The sequence below is a fragment of the Aristolochia californica genome, unplaced genomic scaffold (assembly GCF_029961685.1).
Source record: "Aristolochia californica isolate CCGP_79_NKW_82.1479 unplaced genomic scaffold, dmAriCali1.0.hap1 SCAF_15, whole genome shotgun sequence".
Taxonomy (NCBI): domain Eukaryota; kingdom Viridiplantae; phylum Streptophyta; class Magnoliopsida; order Piperales; family Aristolochiaceae; genus Aristolochia; species Aristolochia californica.
The window spans coordinates 21316416-21340088 of NW_027181826.1; the positions used below are offsets into that span (position 1 = coordinate 21316416).

Consider the following 23673-nt stretch of genomic DNA (forward strand, 5'->3'; position numbering starts at 1 on the left):
GTCTGAGGGCCATCATAATTACGGACATTGGAAAGAGAAACAACAGTATTGGTCATGTGATTAGAAGTTCCGAAGTCAAAATACCATGGCTTAGAAAAAATGTTAGGATTACCTGAGAGCCCAAAAGTAGAGAAAACAAAAAGGATCATCTGTTGTACCATCTTAGGAGTGAGTGTGGTCGGTGGGGCGGAAGTTATAGGTGCAACAGGAACAACCGACGAGGCAACAGACAATGCAAGAGGAACAACCGGTAAGGCAGCAGGCAATGCCGTAGAACTAGAGGCACCAACGTAGGCAGGATAAGCAGTATCCGGCCACCGCGGAGGTCGAATGGAGCAAGTAGTGATGATATGACAGGGTTTCCTGCAGTAACTATAAAACTTTCTAGGGCAATCCCGAGAAACATGACCAAAAGCTTTACAACAATAGCACTGAACAGGACGCATGTCTCGTCCCTTATTCCTCGCCTGGGTGGCATAAGCCACAGTGACAGGGGCACTAACGTCAGCCCGATGTTCGATGCCAGCCTGAGTGGCTAGACGTTGCTCCTCACGGAGGAGTTCACTGAAACAAGCAGCTAAAGAGGGGACAGGATGATGATTCATCAAATTAGACCGTGTAATGCCAAAATCGGAACGGAGCTTCATCAAGAATTGATCTCTCTTGTTTGTTTCATGCACTGCTTGAATAGCAGAGAGAGCTATAACGGGAACAGTAGAATGAACAATGTCGGCGTAGTCAGCCCAAAGGTTTTGAAAACCTGAAAAATATTCCTCGATGGATAGACTGCCTTGTGTGAAATGAGCCATCTCATACTCCAATTGAAAACGCCGAGCCGAGTTGTCTTGATGATAAACTTGGGCGAGATAACGCCACATGTCAGCCGCAGTTCGATAAGGCCGCAAATTGAGAACAAAGTGAGGCTCAACGGAGCTAAAGATCCAGGTCATGACCCTAGCATCCTTGACTGTCCACTTGGACAAAGCCTCGGCCTCCCGAGGTGCGGGATCAGTCCCATCTATATGACCCCAAAACTCTTTTCCCGAGAAAAATAAACTAAACCGAAATTCCCAGGCACTGTAATTTTTACCAGTGAAACGGAGAGGAAACTGGTCGACCTTATCAGATGACATGATGCCCCTACGTGAAGATGAGCCACTCTTGAGGGGTTGCAGTGGTAGAAAAGGGTCGCGACAGACTCTGCGACATGTGTACCGAGCAAAAGAAACGTCGTGGAGTGGACGTCGTGGAGTGGGCTCTCGTCACACACCAAAAAAAAAAAACGAAGCCAACGATCCCGTCAAACACCAAGAACAAACCGTCCAAGACCAAAAAAGAAGATGGTCCCGTCGAACACCAGAAAACCGAAATGCCCGAGAGAGGAGCTGCCGAAATTCGCTAAAACCGAGAGAGGAACCTCTGAAATCCAAAAGAAAAACCCACAAGACCCTCCGAAAGCCATTACAAATCGAGAACCGAGAAAGAGGGAAAGATAACTCACCTCTGAGAGCACAACACCGAGCCGATTACTCCACCACCGAACCGAGACCGCCGAAAAAGCTCGAAAAAACAAAAATCAGGACGCAGAACGAAGCTCTGATACCATGACAATGTTTCCGAAATCTATGTTTATTTTCCGAAAATGAAGAATCGAAGGAACTCCTCGATTTTCTGTTATATACATAGGTATAGAGATTTAAAACAAAAATTACACTAATACCCTTAGAAAAATAGATATTTATAATTTTGTCCCTTATATACGATAACAGAAAGACCAAGGTGGGAGGAGCTAGAACCGCTTGGGTGTTATGAAGATGGCCCAAAATCATTAGAAGGAGTCACTATGCCATGAAAAGAAAACAAACTCATCTTCTAAGTTATTTAGGACTCAACCTTACTCATAGTAGTCTCCTACTCTACGAACGTGTACTTACCTCCCTTGTTTATGCAAAGTCTTCATTTGTCTTCTCCAAATGAACTACCCGAGCTACACTGGCAACTTCTAAACTCCGATTTGCAAAAAGGAGGGGGTGCACCAAGACCATCCCCTTCTAATAATCAGATCGTATGCCCATCACCCGTTCATATATAGTTTTCTAATCAATCTCTACATCTATAGTCCAAGCTTCCTAAACTAAAATGTTCATATGTTCTTTTTAAAGTTGTATATAGTATTAATAATTTATCTAAATTTAATTATAAAAATAAAACAACATAATACTAATATGAACAACTCTTAAGTCTCCTCAAATGCCCATGCAAACTTGAAGCCTTGCAAAAAAATTTTTTTGCCTCATGTAGGTTGTATGTAGTAACCTAGAATAGCCTATACCAAGAAACTGGATCCATATCAATGTTTCTCTATATAGTATGCAGAGCCTTTGGCGAGCAATCTATAGACAACCCCATTTCAGTGGCAAGCTGAGATATCAAGACAAAGGATGACCGAGTTAAATTTTGGATTAGATCCTATCCACTATGTGAATCCTTCCCATGACTATAAAGACTTGCCCAGGTCCAGCACGTACTTAAGGCAACCTAAGACTCATTCACAGGATGCCAAATCTCAAAAAAGTACTGAGTGAAGGTGAACCAATAGATGGCTAGGCTCCTAGATTGTCTTGATAAGAACAACATAAGTGGGAGAGGATCAAACAGAATAATCTGGAACCCATCTCGTTTTGGGATGTTCTCAGTTCCATCGTTCTATACTTCTTGCACCTAGCTTTCCCTATGATTTGCTTCATACTTCAGCCTTACTTGGAAGCTTTGTCATGGTTCCCAATTTCATTTGGCCAATAGTTCACAAGAAAATACTTCCCTGAAAATTTTGAGGAAAATAAGGTATTAAATAATTAACAGCATACGCATCTCCTATTGGAAACAATGGTGGGCAAACAACTCTAAGAAATATAAGGACGAAGAAAAATAAAGGAGAGACAAAAGGAAAAGGAACTTCTTCAATACAATTGGTTTTTATCTTTACAAGAGTACATGGGTATATATACTACTCAAAAGATATTAATCAATAGATACATCTTATCACTCCAAAAGCCACTAATTGATAGATGTATCTTATCACATCAAAAGACATTAGTCCATGGATGCATCTTATCACATCAAAAGACATTAGTCAATGGATGCATCTTATCACATCAAGTGACATTAATCAATGGATACATCTTTTTCGGTTTTGTTGAATAACCTGTAGTAAATTGATAATATTTTCTTCTAGAAAACATCAATTCATGAATGGTCTGATTCATTGGAACCTAGACAGGTATAGTTTTCCAATGACATATTATTTGCACCATTTAAATGAGAATAGAGCCTTTAAATGTTTCTTTGATTCTAGATAAGTTTAATATCCAACATCTCCTCCCTTTCTTCTTATTTTCTTTTTTATTTTTACCTCTTCTTCTGCTCCTACTTCTTCTCTATGGCTTTCATGTTAAGTAAAATAACATGGCTTCAACTTTCTTAAGCACCTATGCATCTACTCCTCTAGACCTTCTCTCTTATTAAGCAATAACCTTAGTGCAATTTAGCTCTCACTTAATGCTATTTTTCATTTTTGCGATGAGTACATTGGTATCAACTATCACTCAGTTCAGAACAAAGTAGTTGTTGTTCTTCTTCACCTTCAAAACATTTCTTCGGTTGATTAGCATCAACGCAATACTCTCCTAAAGACCAGCACAATCTTCTCTTTCAAATGGTAAGTCAGCCTCCTCATGATCTGCTAAATTTATTCTCAAAGGGAAAGCCAGCGTGAAAGCTCAAAACATTCCCAATTTATGATGTCTAAAACAGGAAAAACCAGTTTTTTGAGATGTCTGAGATGTTAAGAAGAATGATTATAAAGCCTTTAATTGACAAATAGTTGTGACATTCCTTCTCTTTCGTAACTGTACATCATTTTTCAACTCAAAATTCAAATTCTCAAGCCCAACCTGAGAGCACACTAGCTCTCTTTGTTGGAAATAATCGACGCTCGTCTCTTACGGAAAATTAAACTCTCTCTCGGGACAACGAAGCTCTCTGAACTTTCGTTTTATTTCTGGATTATGAATTACATAGCTTAAGGTCCTATTTATAGACATTTGGATTTAATCTACACCGCATACATCTTTCATCGTTACCGAACACGTTCACTGGTTCTACCGTCTTCTTTGCCAGCGCATTGAGCTTGCCGACCTCCTTGCCAGCGCATGGTGCTTGCCGACCTCTCTTGCCAGCACACTGAAAATCCGAAGCTTCTATTTGATGGGCTTCGTGGATCAAGGTTAGTTTCCAACACTCCCCCTTAAACTTGATCCTGTAACTCCAAGTAGAGTCCTTAACCTTATGAAGTCTTCACTGGTCAATGGCTTGGTAAAGATATCTGCAGCTTGATCTTGTGACTTCACATATTCAGCTTGCACATCCTTTCTTGCAATGCACTCCCGTATATAGTGGTAGCGAATGTCGATGTGCTTGCTTCGATCATGGAATACTGGATTCTTTGCTAGAGCAATGGCTGACTTGTTGTCAACATAGATTCTGGTAGGCTCTTCTTGTATTAAGCCTATTTCTTTCAACAGATTTCTGAGCCAAATAGCATGACACACGCATGCAGTAGCTGCAACATATTCTGCTTCACAAGTTGACAATGTGACAATCTGTTGTTTCTTTGACATCCATGTGAAGGCGGAATTTCCCATGAAAAATACAAAGCCAGTAGTACTCCTTCGGTTGTCTATGTCTCCACCCCAATCGCTATCGCTATATCCAATAAGCTTATAATGTTTAGAAACTGAATAAAACAAGCCTAAGTGCATAGTACCTTGTAAATAGCGAAGAATTCTCTTTGCAGCCTGAAAATGAGTGGTGGTGGGAGATTCCATGTAGCGGCTGACCAGTCCAACTGCATACAGAATATCCGGTCTTGTACAGGTGAGATACCGTAGACTGCCTACCAAACTTTTGAAAAAAGTTGGATCTACGTTTTCTCCTTCTTCATTCTTGGATATCTTGATTCCGTATTCCATCGGTGTGTTGATTGGCTTGCAATTTTCCATTTTGAACTTTTTCAAGAGTTCTTTTGCATAACCTTCTTGTGAAATGAAAATTCCATCTTCTTCTTGCTTCACTTCGATGCCCAGATAATAAGCCATAAACCCGATATCTGACATCTCAAATTCTCTGGCCATTTCGTTCTTGAAGTCATAAAATAGGTTTGGATTATTACCTGTAAAGATCAAGTCATCCACGTAGAGGCACACAATCAGCACATCTTCCTTTTTGATCTTGATATATAGGGCATGCTCGTATGGACATTTTGTATAACCATGCTCTTGGAAATACTTGTCAATCCGGCTATTCCATGCTCTTGGTGCTTGTTTTAGCCCGTAAAGAGCCCTCTTTAACTTCAACACTTTGTCTTCATTTCCCTTCTCTTTATACCCTAAAGGTTGCTCGATGTAAACTTCTTCTTCGAGAACTCCATTTAGGAATGCAGACTTTACATCCATTTGATGTATTTTCCATTTGTGTTGAGCTGCAAGAGAAATGATTAGTCGTATAGTTTCTAAACGAGCAACAGGAGCAAATACCTCATCATAGTCAATGCCGGCTCTCTGACTGTATCCTTTGGCCACTAATCGGGCCTTGTGTTTTTCAACGTCTCCCTTGGCATTTCTCTTTGTCTTGTACACCCATTTGACACCAACGGGTTTATGCCCTTTTGGGAGTGGAACGAGTTCCCAAGTATTGTTCCTCTCGATAGCCTTAATTTCTTCATCCATGGCATTTTGCCATTTCTTCTCTTGAGCAGCTTCATGGAAGCTTACTGGTTCACAATCAGCAAAGAGACAGAAAAGAGTGAGATTACCAGATGACTCGGTTTCTTCATATATTTCTCGAAGACTACGTATCCGTGGCGCAATTCTCTGGCTCCCACTGGAATGTGACGAAGGTGACTCATCTCCGTGTGTAACGGCAGTAGATGGAGTTGTAGGCTGCATTTCTCCATTCTGTTCGACCGATATTGGTCCATCTTCAGATGGAGGGGCGATATTGAAGTCACTATTATGAGATCCAAAATCCCATAATCCTTCTTCGTCAAACACCACATCTCGGCTGATTACTGTCTTCTTACTGGCCGGACTATACAGCTTGTAGCCCGTGGAACGTGTATCATAACCAATGAAGAGAAAACTTTCGCTTTTAGTATCAAGCTTGGTTCTTCTTTCATCTGGTATATGTACATGAGCTATACTCCCAAAGACTCTTAAGTGGGAGATACCAGGCTTTCTTCCCTTCCATGCTTCTTGTGGTGTTTTTCCCCAAACACTTCTTGTCGGCGATCGGTTTGATAAATAAACTGCACACGCCACAGCTTCTGCCCAAAACTCTTTAGGTAATTTCTTGCTTTCAAGCATACTCCGAACTATATTGAGAATAGTTCGGTTCTTTCTTTCTGCCACTCCATTTTGTTGGGGAGATCTAGGAACTGTCAGTGGTCGACGAATTCCATTTACTTCGCAGAATTCTTGAAATTCTTTGGAAGTAAATTCTCCCCCTCAATCAGATCTCATGGCTTTGATTTCTTGACCACTTTCCTTCTCTACTGAAGCTTTAAATTTCTTAAAGACTTCAAATACTTCTGATTTTTGTTTCAAGAAATATACCCATGTTTTTCTTGAAAAATCATCAATAAAGAGAAGAAAGTAGTTGCTCTTACCTAAAGAATTTGGCTTGATAGGTCCGCACACATCTGTGTGGATTAGCTCAAGTGGCTTCTTGGCTCTTGACTCTGATCTCTTCGGAAAGCTTTTTCTGAATTGCTTCCCTGATAAACACCCTTCACACACTTGATTCGGGTGAGTCATTCGAGGTAGGCCTCTCACCATATCTTTCTTGGACAATAGCTTTAAAGCTTCAAAATTTAGGTGCCCAAAGCGAAGATGCCACAGCCACGATGTATCTTTATAGCAAGCCTGTAAACATTTGGCAACATCGTTTTGTATATTTAAAGGAAACATTCTATTCTTTGACATATGTACCTTTGTTATCAAATCTCCTCTGTCATCTCTTATAAAAAGGCTATCATCTTTCATATGAATGTCATAGCCCTTTTCTAAGAGTTGACCCAGACTCAAGATATTATTTTTCATATGTGGTACATAGTAGACATTTGAAATGAATTGATGACTACTATCTTTTGCTCGAATAAGAATGTTACCTTTTCCTTGTACCGCCATGGTGGAATCATTTCCAAGAGAGACATTGCCACTGATCGATTCATTGAGATCGACGAACAAGCTTCTTCTTCCACACATATGGTTGCTGGCCCCTGAGTCAAGATACCATGTATTCTCTTGCTCTTCATTGCTGTTTCTGTATGCTAATAACAGCGTTTCTTTTTCTTCTATCTTTGCTTCAGCATAATTTGTTTCCTCAACGAACTTGTTCTTGGGAGCTCTACAATCTGAAGCATAATGCCCAAATTTCTGGCAATTATAACATTGAATATGAGAGTGGTCATACCTGGAAGTCATGTTTCCTCTTCCACGACCTCTTGTTGAGGTTTCACCTCTCTCATTGCTGTTGTTGGAATTGTTATTCCAACCTCTTCCAGAGTCGCGGCCTCTTCCACGTCCACGGCCTCGGCCTCTTCCTCGACCACGCTCATTTCTTGCGTAGCCTTGTTTTTCACCAGCTTCTGTGATCTGTGTCCTGAACAGTTGTTCAGAGAGATCTTTCTTCTTTTTGTGCTTTTCTTCATAGGCTTGCAACGATCCTTGAAGTTGCTCTATCGCCATTTCTTTCAAGTCCTTCGTTTCTTCAATCGTCACAACGATGTGCTCATATTTTGGATCCAACGAATGGAGTATCTTTTCTATGATTCTCACATCTTCGAGTTTTTCACCGTTTCTTTTCAATTGATTAGAAACAGCTACTACTCTTGAGAAATAATCCGAAATAGACTCGGATGCTTTCATGTGTAAAGATTCAAATTCACCTCTTAGTGTTTGGAGTCGTACCTTTTTCACCTTCTCGACTCCTTTATAAGAGGTGTGCAACTTCTCCCACGCCTCTCTGGCGGAGGTTGCACTTGAAATCTTTTCAAAACCATCATCATCTAACGCTTGATAGATGAGGTAGAGAGCTTTCTTGTCTCTCTTTCTTGAATCCTTTAAAGATGTCTTTTGCTCTTGTGTAAGAGCATCTTCTCTTTCTGGCTCACTTAAGCCATTTTCAACGATGTCCCAGACATCGTGTGCTCCAAGAAGAGCTTTCATTTTTATACTCCAGTTATCATAAATATCACTTTTGAGAATAGGAACTTGGAAAGATATCACACTATTTGCCATTTTTCTAAAATAAAAAAAAACTGTTATATTTTTTATGAGGTTCTACCTTATCAAATTGAAGCCCTCGAAAATACGAATCCAACGCCTCCAAAATCACCCTGATCGGACGTCGGATGAGCTTCCACAAGCCTCCAGAAATTTACTGAGTCAACTCAGCGAGTTGAATCGGCCGAGTCAAGCCGGGTCGGACGAATTCTGTCCGTGCGCAACTTCGGCGCTCTGGACGAGTTGACCCGAACCGAGTCGAGCGTGCGGGATGAGTTGAGCCGAACCGAGTCGAGCGGAACTCGGGATGAGTCGACTCGGAACTTAAAAAAAAATTTTAAAAACTCACCCGCCTTCGTCTTCCTCCTTCGGCCGAAAAACAGAGACGTCGTCGTCTCTGTTTCTGGATTTTCTTCCGCCGGAAAATCCTTCCACCGGAGACGTCTTCTCGCCGGAATTTTGGCAGCGTAACGTTCGGAAAAATTTTCCGACCAGCTCTGATACCACTGTTGGAAATAATCGACGCTCGTCTCTTACGGAAAATTAAACTCTCTCTCGGGACAACGAAGCTCTCTGAACTTTCGTTTTATTTCTGGATTATGAATTACATAGCTTAAGGTCCTATTTATAGACATTTGGATTTAATCTACACCGCATACATCTTTCATCGTTACCGAACACGTTCACTGGTTCTACCGTCTTCTTTGCCAGCGCATTGAGCTTGCCGACCTCCTTTGCCGACCTCCTTGCCAGCGCATGGTGCTTGCCGACCTCTCTTGCCAGCACACTGAAAATCCGAAGCTTCTATTTGATGGGCTTCGTGGATCAAGGTTAGTTTCCAACACTCTTTTCAGGCAACTCAACCCCAACTCGTGAGGAAAAGAAATCTTGCCAAGGACCTTACCCCTCGAGGGCAAATTTATGAAACTTTAGAATTTTCAACAGACAACAGTCATGGGTCTTATGCCATTTCTCATCAATTTAACTAATTTTAGACTCAACTGATCCATGGTAATATTTTCATCCTTTGAGAACATGCTTAAGACTCAAAATATATATAACAATCTACTTCTTGAATCCTAGTATCCTTTTGCTCAATCTTTTCCCAGCAAATCCTATCCCATTTGACAATGGTTTTCCCTTAAGTCTCTTAATTGATACCCATTGCAAAACTAACACAACCCAATAACAGCCCCATGAATGGACATGCACATCAGTTTCTTAATTCTCGTAAATTTACAGACTTACAGAGAGCTAGAGCTCCTCTGGGCTTCGGACAGTCTGGATTACATAGTTAAATCTCAGGAAACAAGTGACAACATCTTGTTTTCATGTCAGGTAGATGGACCAAATTTAGAGAAAAGTTAAGAAATAATAAAGAGAAAAGAAACAAAAAGATGTAGTTCTTCAAATGCAATGGCGTTTCATGACGTTGGGAAGGCGGGGAATGGCCGACCATGTACACAAGGAGACAAGGCAGGAGAAAGAAGAAAGAAGATGATTGCAGGTAGCCAACAACTAAATTAATGAAGGTCCCAACAAGAAGGTGCAGAGATCCGTGCGACAATTTATTGTTATTGAACGGTTGTCGCAGGACGATAAGGCTTCCCTCTCCAACCACAACCCCTTACGTAAATGCTTTTGACGGTGATGGTTGGGTGAGGGTAGAAACCTCCATAAACAATGTAAATTCACACTGATAAGAAGTCCTAGAAAGTCCTCAGATTTTGAAGCTGAAAATAATGGAATTTATACGAATCAAATCAATCCTTCATATGTAGAAAGCCTTAGTTAAGATATGTCGTGGCAAAACTTAAAAGTACAAGCATGAGACTCTCCAAGCTATGTGGAATAACCAAATCATATTATAAGGTAAATGAAAAGTAACCCTAGGTTGTTATTTGCCTCATGACATGAGAATTCAAGTTGATAATTAGACAACATTAGTGTCATACCTTGGTAGAATATAAAAAAGAAATGGGATATTGAAAGGAAAAACCGGTTAGAAATTTTTTATCAGAATTAAGGGTTATTTTTAGGAAGTCCCAAATGAATATCTAATGAAGTATAAATTTCTTAAATTTTATTTAATTTTATCAGTTCTGCAACGTCAGAACTCGTTGCCTTTTCTTCTTCCTCATCTAAAACAGCATTTACAGAAGCAAACTGATGAACGGATGAATCATGAAACCTACTTTTAGTCTAACAAAGAAAGCTAGTAGCAAGTTTTATGGAAAAAGTTATTTTATTTTAGAACATAAATTGGCCGAAATCATTCACGAAACAGAAATCTGAAAATTAATTTCTTCGACTGCAGAAATGTTCTCTGATTTTGCCCTCCAAGCGATTCTTCGCTGTAAAAATAAAAACGAAAATCGATGAAGAAATAAACTCAGTTACCGACCTCAAAGCATTCAGTATTGATCAGTAAAGAGGCATCTCGTTGGAAGCTAAGACAAGAAATTTCAGTCTTCTCTGCGCTCGAATTTAATGCAAACCAAAAGTATATGCCTCTGCTACCACAATGTGGTCCCTCTCTCTCTCTCTCTCTCTCTGCAGGTAATCTGTGTATCCTCGACGTGCAATTTTCGTTCTACTAGAATTGGTGGTTTGAGAAAGAACACCTGTAATAAATAATTAATGTAGTCTGCATTATTGGAAGAAGCCAAATGATGTGCAGACTCATATCACGACCATTCGATCAGATCGGATGATCGAGAAGGAGCCCACCTGGTTTGACTTCAATCGCATGGTGGGCAGTAATGGCGGGTGTCGATCCCCAGTTCAAAACTTAAGCTAGTTCGGGATGAAATGTTAAAAACTCGAGAGTCTCTATGGCGGCCAAGAGTTGGAAGAAAAGAAGGGGAACTGGGGGAGAGGAGAGAAACTACCTTATTGTAGAGCCGAGCTGATCAGAGAGAGAGGGAGTTGAAGGAGAAGGAGATATTGACGCGGCTCAATCAGATCACACAGCTACGGAGCATCTAACCATGTCTTCAAATTGAGCCACGTCAATACCTCCTCATTCTGATCGTCTTCTCCTTCGCCACCCTGTTTCTGCTTTCGACGGCATGAAGACTTCATTCGTTAGCCTCCCCGTTGCATGATTGTAGCCTGTTCAGAGGAGAGCCAGGAAGTGGAAGTTGGAACTAGCAGAGACGGAGCAGACGATCTGGAACAACCCACAAGGCCTCGCTGCAACTCACTGATAAAAAGGTCGAGAGAGAGAGACTGAGAGAGAGAGGTGTTGAGGTATCTGAAACAGATGGGGCCAGATGCTGGTTTTCTGATGCAAAGAATCACACAAGGAAGAGAGGGAAACAGCTGCAGGGTTTTTTTTTTTTTTTCATAAGCCTTTGCCTTTAGGGTAAGGAAAGGGTCCGTTTTATATTGGCTTCCTCTGATCCCTCAATTAAATGTCACCAACTGCTGCCTAAAAGGAAGAAGATGGACAAGAGAGAGAAGTACACAGCACAGCCAAGATTTTAAAACTCCATACCAGACCTAGTTGGGACCAGATATATTTCATAAAGTTTCAGAGGTGAGAGATAGTCAAGATGTAAACATCACCCAACCGACCCAGAGTTCTCCATAATCATCAAACATGGAAGAAGAAGAAAAAGAAAAAGCACTACTTGAGTTGAGAGGGATGGTCTCCATGGTCTTCTGCTACTGCATAATCTCTCACTTGTCATTCGATTCATTTTTTTGGGAGAGTTGCAGACATTAGACACCCTTCTGAAGAAAAATGATCATTGTTCCTTTTCAGAGAAATGAATGCCAGGGATGAAAGTCAAGCAGTTGGAGCTTCTAGGGAGTGAAGACTGAGACAGATGAGACAGATAAAAAGGGTTTTTAGACAAAGAGGCGGGCTCTAAGATTTGGTGAGTAGGTACAACTCCATCTTTCTTAATTCCACAATTAGGTGAGCAGGTGCCCTCCCTCTCTCTCTCTCTCTCTCTCTCTCTCTCTCTCTCTCTCTCTCCTCATCATGGGTCCCATCATCTAAAGGATCTAGATCATGGCCCCACTTCCAGCATGAGAATCCAAACAGGTTGTTATTGACTATGGTGAAGATGAAATATACCGATCGTCACCATGCCATCAGCTGTTAGAGAGAGAGAGAGAGCATCAAAAGACCTCCTGGGTCCCAAAAACAACTCGTTGAGGGCTGCTGCTGCTCAAATGTTAAAAAAGAAAATTTTCTATTCCTGCATTAGTCTCAAAGCAGTCTAGCTAGACCTCACCACGGATTGTCTCCTTGGGAAATTATTCTTTGCTGAACCCACTTATCATAGAGTCTTGGATTATCTGGTGGCAGGTCTTGGAGATCTTACGAGATTCTGGGTTTGTTGGGTTTTACCTTCCTTTTGTTGATTCACGACTGCTTGACCTTTAGTAAACTAATGCCATTAACAAAATCCACAGGTTTAACACCCGGAGCTTTTGATAGTTCAATACCAGATTTGAAGAAACCAGATTGAACCCCAAGAATCTAGATCTTCCCATCATGGGTTTTACAAAAATCGACTCTTAAGGCGTTGTATATTTAGCTTAATACTTGGTATTTATGGACAATATCACAAACCTGATAATAAAGGTGAAATGGTTTATAGTTTCAGCACTTGTCATTTTCTTCTTCGTCTTCTCTTTCTCGGGTGCTTGTTAGAAAAGGAAGAGAGGGGAATATTCTGTCCAGCAAGAAACAGTTCAGGGCATGTTTCAGTTACCAGTATGTTTCCTCTTTTGCGGAAACTTATAAGCCGTGTAGAGAATCCAATACCTATTTCTGGTGGGGGTGACCCATCATGGTGAGGAAATGATGGTGACGTCTTGATTAAGATTTAGGGTCGACTAGATAACTCATTAAGCATAATACAGTTCCAAGTTGAAGCTTAATGGCTAGTTCATAAGGTAAGAGAGTAAAATGTATACTTTTTCTTGTTTACTTGGTAAAAACCAAAATAGAGCATAAATGATTAAAAAAAAAGCTTAAAAACCTCTTTTTTACATCAAGTTCATGCTCTAGTGACACCTTCTTCCACTCCTTAGCCAGACTGTAGAAATCTCCAAGAAGACATCCCACCGGTCGTAGAGTCCAAACTCCGGCAAGGCGACACAACTTCTGCTTGAAAATCGACTCTAGAAGATGGGTTTCTAGTAAATAATGCTTCTTTGACGTTTCTTAATATTCCTTTATCATAAGGATTAGGGGTGTCCTTGTTTCTTCGTTTGAAGTGCTCATAGGCCGTCTAAAACAAGTTAAAAGCAAGTAGGAAGAGTTAGCAAAAGCAAGGTTTTACAATTGATGAAGATGTTACGGAGCGTAACCTGATTCGCCATTATCAAGTAAGCATGGTAGAGAGTGAGGCCACCGAGGAAGACTACCGCCACCATGCTGAACAAAGCCAAGGCTGCTGCTTCTGGGGTATTAACAACAGTTGCGAGTAAACCAGTCCCAGTCTTGAACATTTTCTGCTTGATTCTTTCACAAGAGAAGGAGAGGAAGAAGATGAAGAGAGACAATGCCGAGGAGATGAACATCAAGTAGTACCGGTAGTTATGCTGCGTAAGAAAGAAAAAATGGAGGTTAAACATTGAAGAAATGTCTAGTTAAGAGCTCGTTCGTCACTTACTAATCCAATACACTGGCTGATCCAAGGGCAATGGTGATCGAATTTTTCGACACAGTTGTCACAAACTGCGCAATGGCAGCTGCGAGGCATTCGGAAATGTTTGCAAATTTGACAATGTTTTAGTTTCACTTCAACCCCATTAACGATAATCCTCTTCCTTATAATCCCATCACTGGTTCCAACTTCTACCTGTTGCTGGTATTGCCTTGGGATGATTCCTGGATCTCTTGCACTGACCACTATTAAGTTAATGAGAACCTGTTGAGAAAGATCTAATTCTGCTTAAAGAGTAATCGCTGAAACTTGTCAAATATAAAGATATTAATCCAGTGTTGTTTTTACATTTTGTGTACTTACAATTAGTGTTAAGATGATGGAGAAAGTGATGATTAGAGTTGAGTTTTTCGACAACTTATCGGCGATGTAGATGCAAAATGCCCAGTTTGAGAGGATTATGGCAAATGCAGTGAGTAAGAACCCCTTTGGATCTGGACCATAGATCAGATGTCCTTTGAAGAAAAATACCTGCGTGTAAGATTTTAAAAATAGTGAACTTGTGATGCCCCCCATTACATTAAACTAAGAAAAGATTAACAAAACCGTGATAATTAACTAAAAGAACCGAAGATATTTCACATTTTTGCCTGGCCAAACTTGATAGAGTCTGATCACATCTTTCCTCTCAGTGCGTACAGTCTCTTTCTTCTGACCAAGTTTAGATCCCCGCCATGGATTTTGATAGACAGAGTCCCTCCAGCAGTAGATTTTATATAGAATGGCTCTGATCCTTCCAGGCGTGTTTGGTCCATCAAGGTCCTCTAATGGTGGAAGTTGACTCGGTTCGCCATTGTTGGCCATCTTGGAATCGCTTGGGGAATTCGGTTGAAGAAATCGCAGACTTGAATGAAACGAATCAGAATTTGAAGAAAAGGGAAACGAACTGATGGAACCGAATGATGAAACTGCATTCCTGCAACTGAAAGTTTTAACCGCCATTAGCGATCCCAACAGTTGAAGAGTGTCACATTTCAACAAATTGGGTTTCAACTTTCAGAATATATTGAACTTTTACTTGGTGTTTCAGTTATATTTATTATGAATTAATCATTAAGTAGTTGAACAATTTATAATAATGAATGAATGAAATTGTCCGCCCTTACACAAATCAAACAAACCCAACTTGTTACATAAATAAACCTTCCTTAAAATATCATCGACTTTGTTCCAAGAAGGTTATATATGGAGTAGAAATCGTGCTGCTCAATGGTGTATCCCCGAATAAAATGATAGTTTACCTCAATATGTTTTTTTCCTCTGGTGAAATATTAGATTATTAACGATAAAAATAATTGCATGATTATCACATCTCATTTCTATATAACCCACTATTGTCACTCCAATTTCAAAAAAAATTAAAATTCCATATGGAACATCTCGACGAATAACGCCTAAAAAGTCCATAAATCGACTTACCATACTAACTACAAATGAAATATTTGGACAAATTACAATGGCATATAATAATATTGAGTGGATTACTATCATCATACAAGTCATTTCCACTTTTTATGAGAGTGCCAATAAGTTTAGCACATAGTAATCCTATTTTCTACAAAAGATTAGTTACAATTTGTAAAAGTTAAATGTCCTGATATGCAAACCTAGATCATAGAAAGCTGCATATGCTGTAGTGTCATCTCCCTTCTGATTTCTTCAGCCCAAAGCTACCTTTTCTTCCTTGTATCTCATCTTTTGGCTGATTCAACATCAAGTCATTCACTTTCTTGACAATATTTTTATCTACTCCAATGATTTGATGATTTGCTGAGATGTCTTGGTCCATCTCCTTTGATTCTTCTAAATCCTTTTTTATTACTTCTCTTCTTCTAATAAAGCTGATTGTCCCAGAGCTTCATTCACCCTCAATATCCATGTTTCTTCTTCTACTTTGCTTGGAAAATTTTCTCCCATTGTTTCTCTCTTTCATTTAAACATCTCTTGAAAGCTAAACCAACCCCCTTCTTATGGGGAACAGCTTTTAAGTTCAAGGCTATTAAAGAGACTGGTTGATGCTTTCCATTCTTCACTCATGGGAAGTTTCGCTGTAGATGCTCAATTTGATTCCAACTTGTTCCTAGATATAACCCATAGCTGATTATGTAGTTTGAAATTTTGTCTACAACAAAGACCTTATCAAGTAATTCTTCTTGCTCTAGACTCCCACATAGTTGGATTTAAGGCAGAGACGATTCTAGAAAGATTTTCAAGCCAAACAAAGTAAAGAAGAACTTTCAACACTTCATGGCATCTTCACTGATCATTAACATGAAATAAACCCTTTTGTAGTGCCTCTTTCAGGAGTGCTGAACGGCTTCTGTGTCTACGCACGTCTGTGCGTGAGAGAGTAATTTTCAATCTGTAATGGATTCGTAAGTAACCAGACGAATATATTCTCCATCCACCCAGAAGACCATTTAAGATGAAATGAAAACGAGTAACGCTTCATATTATGACGATGACACAGAGCCACATAATCCTTTTGGGCAAATTATCTTTGTCTCAAATAGTAGCTGCTGTTCAGTGAACCTGACATGGACAGTGTTTGCTTTCTATTTTGTATCCAATACAGTGTGGAAACTACTATTACCATCTATACAATGAAGAGACACCCTTTCCCTAATCCTCAGCATCACTCCCACTCGGGCGATTATCCAGAAAGAATTCTGAATCGATCCCATCAACAATCCTTCCTCTGTTAATGAAAAAGGAAGCAATTTAGAAAACCCAATGTGTAAATCAGTGCCACATGAAAGATGTTCCAAGTAAAATATGTGGTGACCTTTCCAAAACGAATTTTCCTTCTTTGTACTTCTGACTTTTATCTTGGGCTGCCTCCTGAACAATTAATAAAAACTACTGGTTAGAAGCAGTCAATAACCTGTTCCCTTACAAGCATAGTGATTTCCCCTTACTGAGTTGTATTAGAAGCACCAGTAGGTTGATCCTAACCTAACAAAGTGTCCCAACTCTTTAAGGATTGATGCACTTTTATATTCATAAAATTGAAGAGTATTTTAAACTCTGAGAGTGTGAATTTCTCCACTCAAAATTTGATCACGGGCCTCCATAAAACACATAAGGTACTCAACAGGACTTGAAGAATGGTCTCATACACAGGTGTGTGGTTTACTTTTTCTTTCAATTATCAAGCACTCTTACCCAAATAGATTTGGCCAATGTCACGCGTTAACTGGAAAACCAGAATGAACGATGACTATATAAATCATACACCATGATTCCCTGTGTAACCCTGTGAAGCGTACTTAATGGGTCCACCCATAAGAGTCACCCAAAAAGTATATAGAAATAAAAATGCTAAATATATTTCTTACATATTTCCAGCCAACAATTTGCCCACAGCAGCAGCAGAATATATCTGCAACTGTGTGCATTCCAGAGAGCATCATCCTCTCTTCTTGGGCTCCTACGGAGATATTCACCCTGAAACAAAAATCATAAAATTGTGAAATTTCCGAAAGCACTGAGTTAATGTATCACAGGGAAATCAGGTTTGGGTTCAAGCATTGATTCAGCAAGAAAAAAGGTCACCCAAGGGCTATGTGCGAACATCTTACTACCACACTTGACATCAAACAGATAAAATGGAAGAGTAAATCTGCATTTTAATCATAGCCAACCATCTATTCACCAATGTTTAATATTTTATAATGCTAAACATTAAACAATAAAATTACAAAGATAAGGCATGAATTAGCTGTCACAGGAGCCCATCATAAAGGAAGATATAGATCAGAACTAAAACACACTCAAGTATGAGAAGATAAGAAAAAAAATTTCAGACAAAATGCAAAAAGTTTATTTTCCTAGCAACCAATCTCCACTTGCAAGATCACCAAACAAGTGAACCCAAAATTGGATAGATAATAATGGGCTATCAAAATCATCATTTTGGCCTAAACAGCAATAGGTAAGAGTTGGCACAGAACATGCCCTCAGCTCTTGCAGTGCTGGGTAAGGGTGGGATGTGATATCTGCTATATATGGAAAGCTGGAAGGTGGCCAGATATCTCTAGAGAAAACAATAGTTACTATAGGTTTAGACTCTTCCCTGAAAATTTTGCAATATAGCAGGAATAAAATAATTAACGAATTTCACTGCATATATCATATGAGCACTTGCTAAATATCCATTCTGCAGTAACTCCAAATAAACCAAAAGAAGACTCCAATATTAGATACCTAACCAAAACACTAAAAGCTAAAGCTGATTAATGATGAAAGCTACTACACCTCTCTTTCTCCATTGCAACTTCAGCAGGTCAGTATGGGGAGTCTTAATATCAAAATTTGATATATCAATATGCATACCCAGCAGTTTCTGAATTCCTCCACCATTGTCATTCCTGGCCACTACTACAGTATGGAAAGGCTCTTTGGAAAGCATCAGTAGCAGCAGTCCCATGGCATATCTTGTTTGAGAAACAGCTGAGCCTTTGAGGGTAAGTCCAGCTCACTTGTAGGGTTTATAGAGAAGACTATACACAGCACACTCCTTTGGGCAAGCTCCATCAAATCTTAAGAAAATTTTGGAGGAAGCTAATGAATTTTGGTGCTCCTAATCCCCCCATTGTGGTCTCATGAAACCCCCTCCTAAACTAGTTGAAGCCCAATTTTGATTGGTCATCCCTAGGCAGCCCTGGCCCAGCGGGTACTGGAGGAGGCATTAGAAACAGCAATGGGCAAATCCTTCTGGCTTTCTCTTGGCCAGCAGTATGTTGTAGATCAAATGAGGCTAAAACAAAAGCCATGTCAAACTATTCAAGCATTTTAATGGGCAGTTGGTGGAAGGGGACTCAGCTTTAGTTAAAGCCAGGGTGAGCAAGGAGGGTTCCTTCTGTGGAGCCTAAGGCATTTTTTTATGAAGTTGCTGATCTTACTGTAGACTGGCCTATTGCATGGAACAAGGTTTGGAGTATACAGGGACTGCTTGGCCTTTGGGCCATCTCTTTCACTCTAGTTCATGATTAAACTAAGCTGTACTTTATGTTGTAATCTATGTTTTTGCTCAGTCTTATGCTGTACCCTATTTTTGCTCAGCTTATCTAATAAAAAATGATTCGCCATTTTCAGAAGAAAACAATAATAATAACTCCATATAAACCAAAAAAAATTCAATACGCAATAGATACCTAACCAATACTCTAAAGCAGAAAGATGATGAAAGCTACACTTTTCAAACTTGAACCAGACTAGGCTGCCCAACCTGATGTGCATGAGCAAGTTGGGTCCCACATGCACATAAAAGTCTACCTTTCTTTCTTTTGTACTGACATCCACGACTGCCCACTATATGAAGACTTCCACTTCACATCAAGTAGCTCTCACCTTAGTGACAGCACTCGATTCTAGCACTACTTGCCAATCCATGTTTCATTCCCAGCACATTATAACTAATAAAAAATGATCTTCTTTCTGTCTTAAAGCCTTCTAATAGAAATATACAGGGGAAATAATAATAGGGATTTTCAAGCCATTAGGGGTTGCGAGATATCCAATCGAAAGACAGGTAAGCAAGTATTTTTTTTAAATGTAGCTTTTATTGCTTATAAAAAGGCACAGAAGGCGTTAAAATACAAGGGGGAGGGAGCTCTCTACAGCAGGGATGACTGGAGACGCCCTCATTAGCAAGAAGTCTGCTACACGATCAGCAGACTTAGAAATTTTATGCCATGAGACATCTAGATGCTTACAAAAATAAAATAATTTATAAAAAACATGAGCTATACGCCAAGAAGGATGGGAAGTGTGCCTTGACCAACTTAATACACTTGCTGAGTCCCCTTCCATTATGAGAGGGGAGGTGAATGACCTATGGTAGAGTTTCCCCTCAACAATGAAACTGCAGTAGACATGAGTATAGGGAAGCTGTTGGGAGACCCATTGAAAAATGTTGCTCCACATCATACCACATTGGTATACACGAATAAATGAGTGCAACAAATAATTTTAACATAAGCAGAAAAACAAGACTCAAATTTGATGACCTTATAAATTACTAGGCACATGAGAGCTTATACCCCAGTTAAGCTGAACAGTTATCTGAAAGATTTGAGGTATCATCATTTCCTGTCACTATTGTAAAAAAATCACCAACTGAAATAGACAACTTTATATTTTAATTAGGAGAATCTGATCTTTCGATGCTTAACGAATACCACCTTAGAGATTGAAAGTCCACTTTATCATAGTTCAATCTAAAGACAGAAATGATATCCAAAAGAGAACAGCCTTCTGATGAAACCAAAAGCAGAGTCGGTGAATGAATAGACCTCTTTTTGTAAATGAACACCACTCCCTTTCTCTCGAATCATAAGCAAGCAAAACTGATCAAATCCACATTCATGCAGCAAATCTGAGTTTTGTGTGACTGACCATTTCTTTGCCTATGAAATAGCATTCATATGTCATCATTCTTCAGACCAACAGTAGTCTGAGCATTTCATTAGGATTTGGGTTGCAACAGAATTTTTTGATATATTTCTCAAAAAAATGTCCATAAAAAAGTTGATGATTCAAAAATATTAACTGGGACTGTTCTTGGTGGAACTTGATAAGTACTTAAACTTTTAGGATCAAGATCATGATGCCAATCTTCTGCTGTTTTGCCACACAGAAATGAACACAGTTCCATAGTTACTATAGGAACAGTTAGTGATACTCTTTATCAAAACTAAAAAGAGTCATTAAAGTAGGTTACAATAAAAACAGTGTAACTGGATAATACAAAGGTGCATAGCAGTAATTTTAGATATATACCTAGATAGTTAATTTTAGTATAACAATCAGAAATAGAAAAAGGTAACTAGTTTCAGTATACCAAAGAATGTATTACTTTAGACTGCCTTCCACCTGAAATTTGTCATGATAATATCTAGATAATAAGTAAAATTAATCACATATAAAATAATGGATAAGCTCCATGATGTCAATCTTGGGGAGCTGTTTCTTTTCGTTTTGTCCAGTGGTTGAGTTCACTAACCAAAGGTCCCTATCTGTTTTATCACTAAAGCATCCTATCATCCACTACAGAAGGAAGTTGTGAAGCGGTAAATATTAGCCTCAATTAGGTACTAAGGACTTAATGCAAGAAATTGCCTCTCAGCCCCATGGTAAATTAATCTTGCTATGTCCAAGAAAAGCATGGAAATAAGCATTTGTATTACTTGAGTGAGCTATTGGAAGGCTTGAAATGTTGAGGTTGATTTTAGCTCTTTTGCATTGTCAGCCCTTTTTATTGTTCTGGGATTCATGTACTGAGACCAGCCAATCATTTGGCTAACTCTCTTGCTACAAATGGGGTGACCCTACAATCTCTTATTATTTCCAAGCCACCTCCCTAATTTTGTTCTTTTGCCTTTGTAATAAATCTCACTTCTTCCAAAAAAAAAAAAAAAGAATAAGAAGAAGTTGCTTCACACGACATAGTTATCCAAATGGTGCATAAGAGAGTCTTGAGCTATGATCATGGCTGAGATAACCTCGCCTTTACTTATGAGTAATGAAATCTGTCATCCTCGACATTTAACATAATGCATTGCTTATTTCCAACTTAAAATTGAAATTTACATGGTATCCAGAAATACTCTCCTATATACAGATCTAGTCATCACTAAAGCCAGTCTTTGCTAGGAGGTAGACTATCATGGACCAATCTCATGAAATAGAAAAAACATGAAAATGCAATTAGCAGGATAATTGATATGACAAAGTCAAGGGGAACTCACACATTGTTGAATAGGTATGCTTTTCCGCGTTGGCAATGGAAAGCCTGTAAAGTATAAACCAACACTTAGAGAAAATTCTAACCACTGAAGTAATTGCCAGGGAAGTGTTATTCTTTCTCTATCTCTAAAATAGTTACTGAAGCGCATATAAAATATATGTTTTGCCAGTCTATCTTTCTACTTTCTTTTTGCATTTCCCTTTCTTATTATTGCTTAAATTTCCCTTTACTAATCACAACGAAATCATATCTTTACAAAAAAATGGCTGTGGTAAGTCCCAATCAGAAGTTCAATTTGCCAGTACCTCATATATTAACCACTGGTTTCCAAAGGAACACCTCAACTCATGTTAATGTAGAATCCTTCTTTTATCTCAAGATAATATTCCAAAGTGGTTTTCAATAAACTTGGTTTTCTTACTGACATCTGTTTGAAGAGTTTGTTGAAGTAATCACAACGCTGGATTTGAAGAGCCAGTGAATTCTCTGGAGGAGGATTTAAACATTTCCTATGTCCAATCAAACTTCACATGCTCTACAAGCAATAGCAATTCGCTTAAGAAATGACGGAACTGGAATCATCAGCAATTCAGTACAAATTACATACGTTTTCCTTTTATTGTGTGTTAAAAACTATGACTAATAGATTCCCAAGACGCTGAATTTAATGAGTATTGTAACTTAAAAATTGCGTTTATGTTTCGATACAGATGATTAGGAAATCCAACAGGGCAAATACAAGGTAAATTTGTTTACTAAACCAATAACCCGTCACTTTTCCAAGCAAAAGGATAACTAATAACAAAGAAAAAGTACGCCACAAAATAGCTCCATAAACATTAAATAAAGTCCGTGGATGATACCCTGGAAACAAGATCATCGGCGAGAGCCAGATGACTCCGACAGTATTGACATTTATAAATCCTGCCTTCTAGTTCAACCAGAAAAATCCTTCCCATTGCTCCTGCTTGTTCAAACGGCAATTGAATTGTATCTAAATAACCAAAACAATCACCACAAAAAAAAAAAAAAAAAATTTACATAAAGAGTAAGACACTAGAAGAAAAAAAATCAACGGGTAGATACGGGACGAAGAAGCATAGACGCACCGACTTGTTCCTTCAAAATAATCAAAATCAAAAGCTTTCTGGCGTTACGCAGGCCTTTCTTTAGCTCAACGCCCTTCTATTCTGTCCACTGTTTGCTCGTTGGTTCGCTCAATCGCATGGAACAAATCTACGGAAGCGCAGAAGCTTTTGCCTCTGAAGTTTCAAGGTGATCTCTGATCTTGAGGCACGCGGAAACGGCAAATTTTTGTGCGGCCCCATGTCCAAACGAGATTTCTGTATTTATCCTTGAGGGATGCAACCTAAAACCATATGGTAAAATCTAGAAAATCTACTATTTATCTAGCCAACCTACAACCAAATCTTCATGTGGTCAAATCTCATATTCTAAGTTCCACACCAAATCCATCATTTGCCTATGAAATTTGTTGAATCAAAGGATTATGAAGTATTTAACGCCTTGTTAGTGCCCTTTGTAAGTGAAATTCACTCTGGTTAAATGTGCTAAAACCCGTTAGTGCCCTCTATAAGTTGGGAGGGAAAATAAATTACAAATGTAATATATTTTCCTCCATTTTAGGCATTACGTGAGGGAAAGTGAATTCAGAGCTCAACCCCTCTTAATTTGGCTATGGTTGAGCTCTAAATTCACTTTCCCTCCATCAATTACATCGGGTTGTCGGGAGAGCTGTCGAACAAAAGGTTTTTGGAGAAATTTTTTTTGGCTCCTCTCTCGCTCATACCCTTCGGCTATATCAATCGCCCCCTCCGCAAACCTCTCCCCAGCGCTTGCTGACTCTCTTCCTCTTGCCGTCTCCAGCATC

General features: G+C 39.3%; 2 protein-coding genes across 3 annotated transcripts; both read right to left on the bottom strand.

Moving 5' to 3' along the window:
- Positions 1-13390: 13390 nt before the first annotated feature.
- LOC137951226 (probable protein S-acyltransferase 1) lies at positions 13391-14974 on the bottom strand. Its single transcript, XM_068797810.1, has 5 exons — positions 14615-14974; positions 14336-14503; positions 13979-14236; positions 13674-13907; positions 13391-13594 (listed from the first exon to the last, which is right to left on the bottom strand). Exons 1-5 carry the CDS (start codon positions 14972-14974, stop codon positions 13391-13393), a joined length of 1224 nt encoding a protein of 407 aa, XP_068653911.1.
- A 1484-nt stretch (positions 14975-16458) lies between these two features.
- LOC137951666 (protein yippee-like At5g53940) lies at positions 16459-23093 on the bottom strand. Of its 2 annotated transcripts, none has more exons than XM_068798490.1 (6): positions 22892-23093; positions 22646-22746; positions 21784-21827; positions 17371-17479; positions 16818-16873; positions 16459-16730 (listed from the first exon to the last, which is right to left on the bottom strand). In XM_068798490.1, exons 2-6 carry the CDS (start codon positions 22739-22741, stop codon positions 16655-16657), a joined length of 381 nt encoding a protein of 126 aa, XP_068654591.1. In that variant the 5' UTR covers positions 22742-22746; positions 22892-23093; the 3' UTR covers positions 16459-16654. The 2 variants fall into 2 exon arrangements, with proteins under 2 accessions (XP_068654591.1, XP_068654590.1); XM_068798489.1 differs by having other exon boundaries at positions 22646-22776.
- Between the last annotated feature and the right edge of the window lie 580 nt (positions 23094-23673).

What these genes read in the sequence shown, in the direction of transcription:
- LOC137951226 (XM_068797810.1), bottom strand. Translation starts at nt 14,974, where the DNA reads ATGGCGGTTAAAACTTTCAGTTGCAGGAATGCAGTTTCATCATTCGGT. An exon ending in CCATCATCTTAACACTAATT is followed by an intron (nt 14,237 to 14,335) that starts GTAAGTACACAA and finishes CTTTCTCAACAG; the next exon opens with GTTCTCATTAACTTAATAGT. An exon ending in TCAGCCAGTGTATTGGATTA is followed by an intron (nt 13,908 to 13,978) that starts GTAAGTGACGAA and finishes TTTCTTACGCAG; the next exon opens with CATAACTACCGGTACTACTT.
- LOC137951666 (XM_068798490.1), bottom strand. Translation starts at nt 22,741, where the DNA reads ATGGGAAGGATTTTTCTGGTTGAACTAGAAGGCAGGATTTATAAATGT. An exon ending in CCGATGATCTTGTTTCCAGG is followed by an intron (nt 21,828 to 22,645) that starts GTATCATCCACG and finishes TATACTTTACAG; the next exon opens with GCTTTCCATTGCCAACGCGG. An exon ending in GGAAAATTCGTTTTGGAAAG is followed by an intron (nt 16,731 to 16,817) that starts GTCACCACATAT and finishes TTTCATTAACAG; the next exon opens with AGGAAGGATTGTTGATGGGA.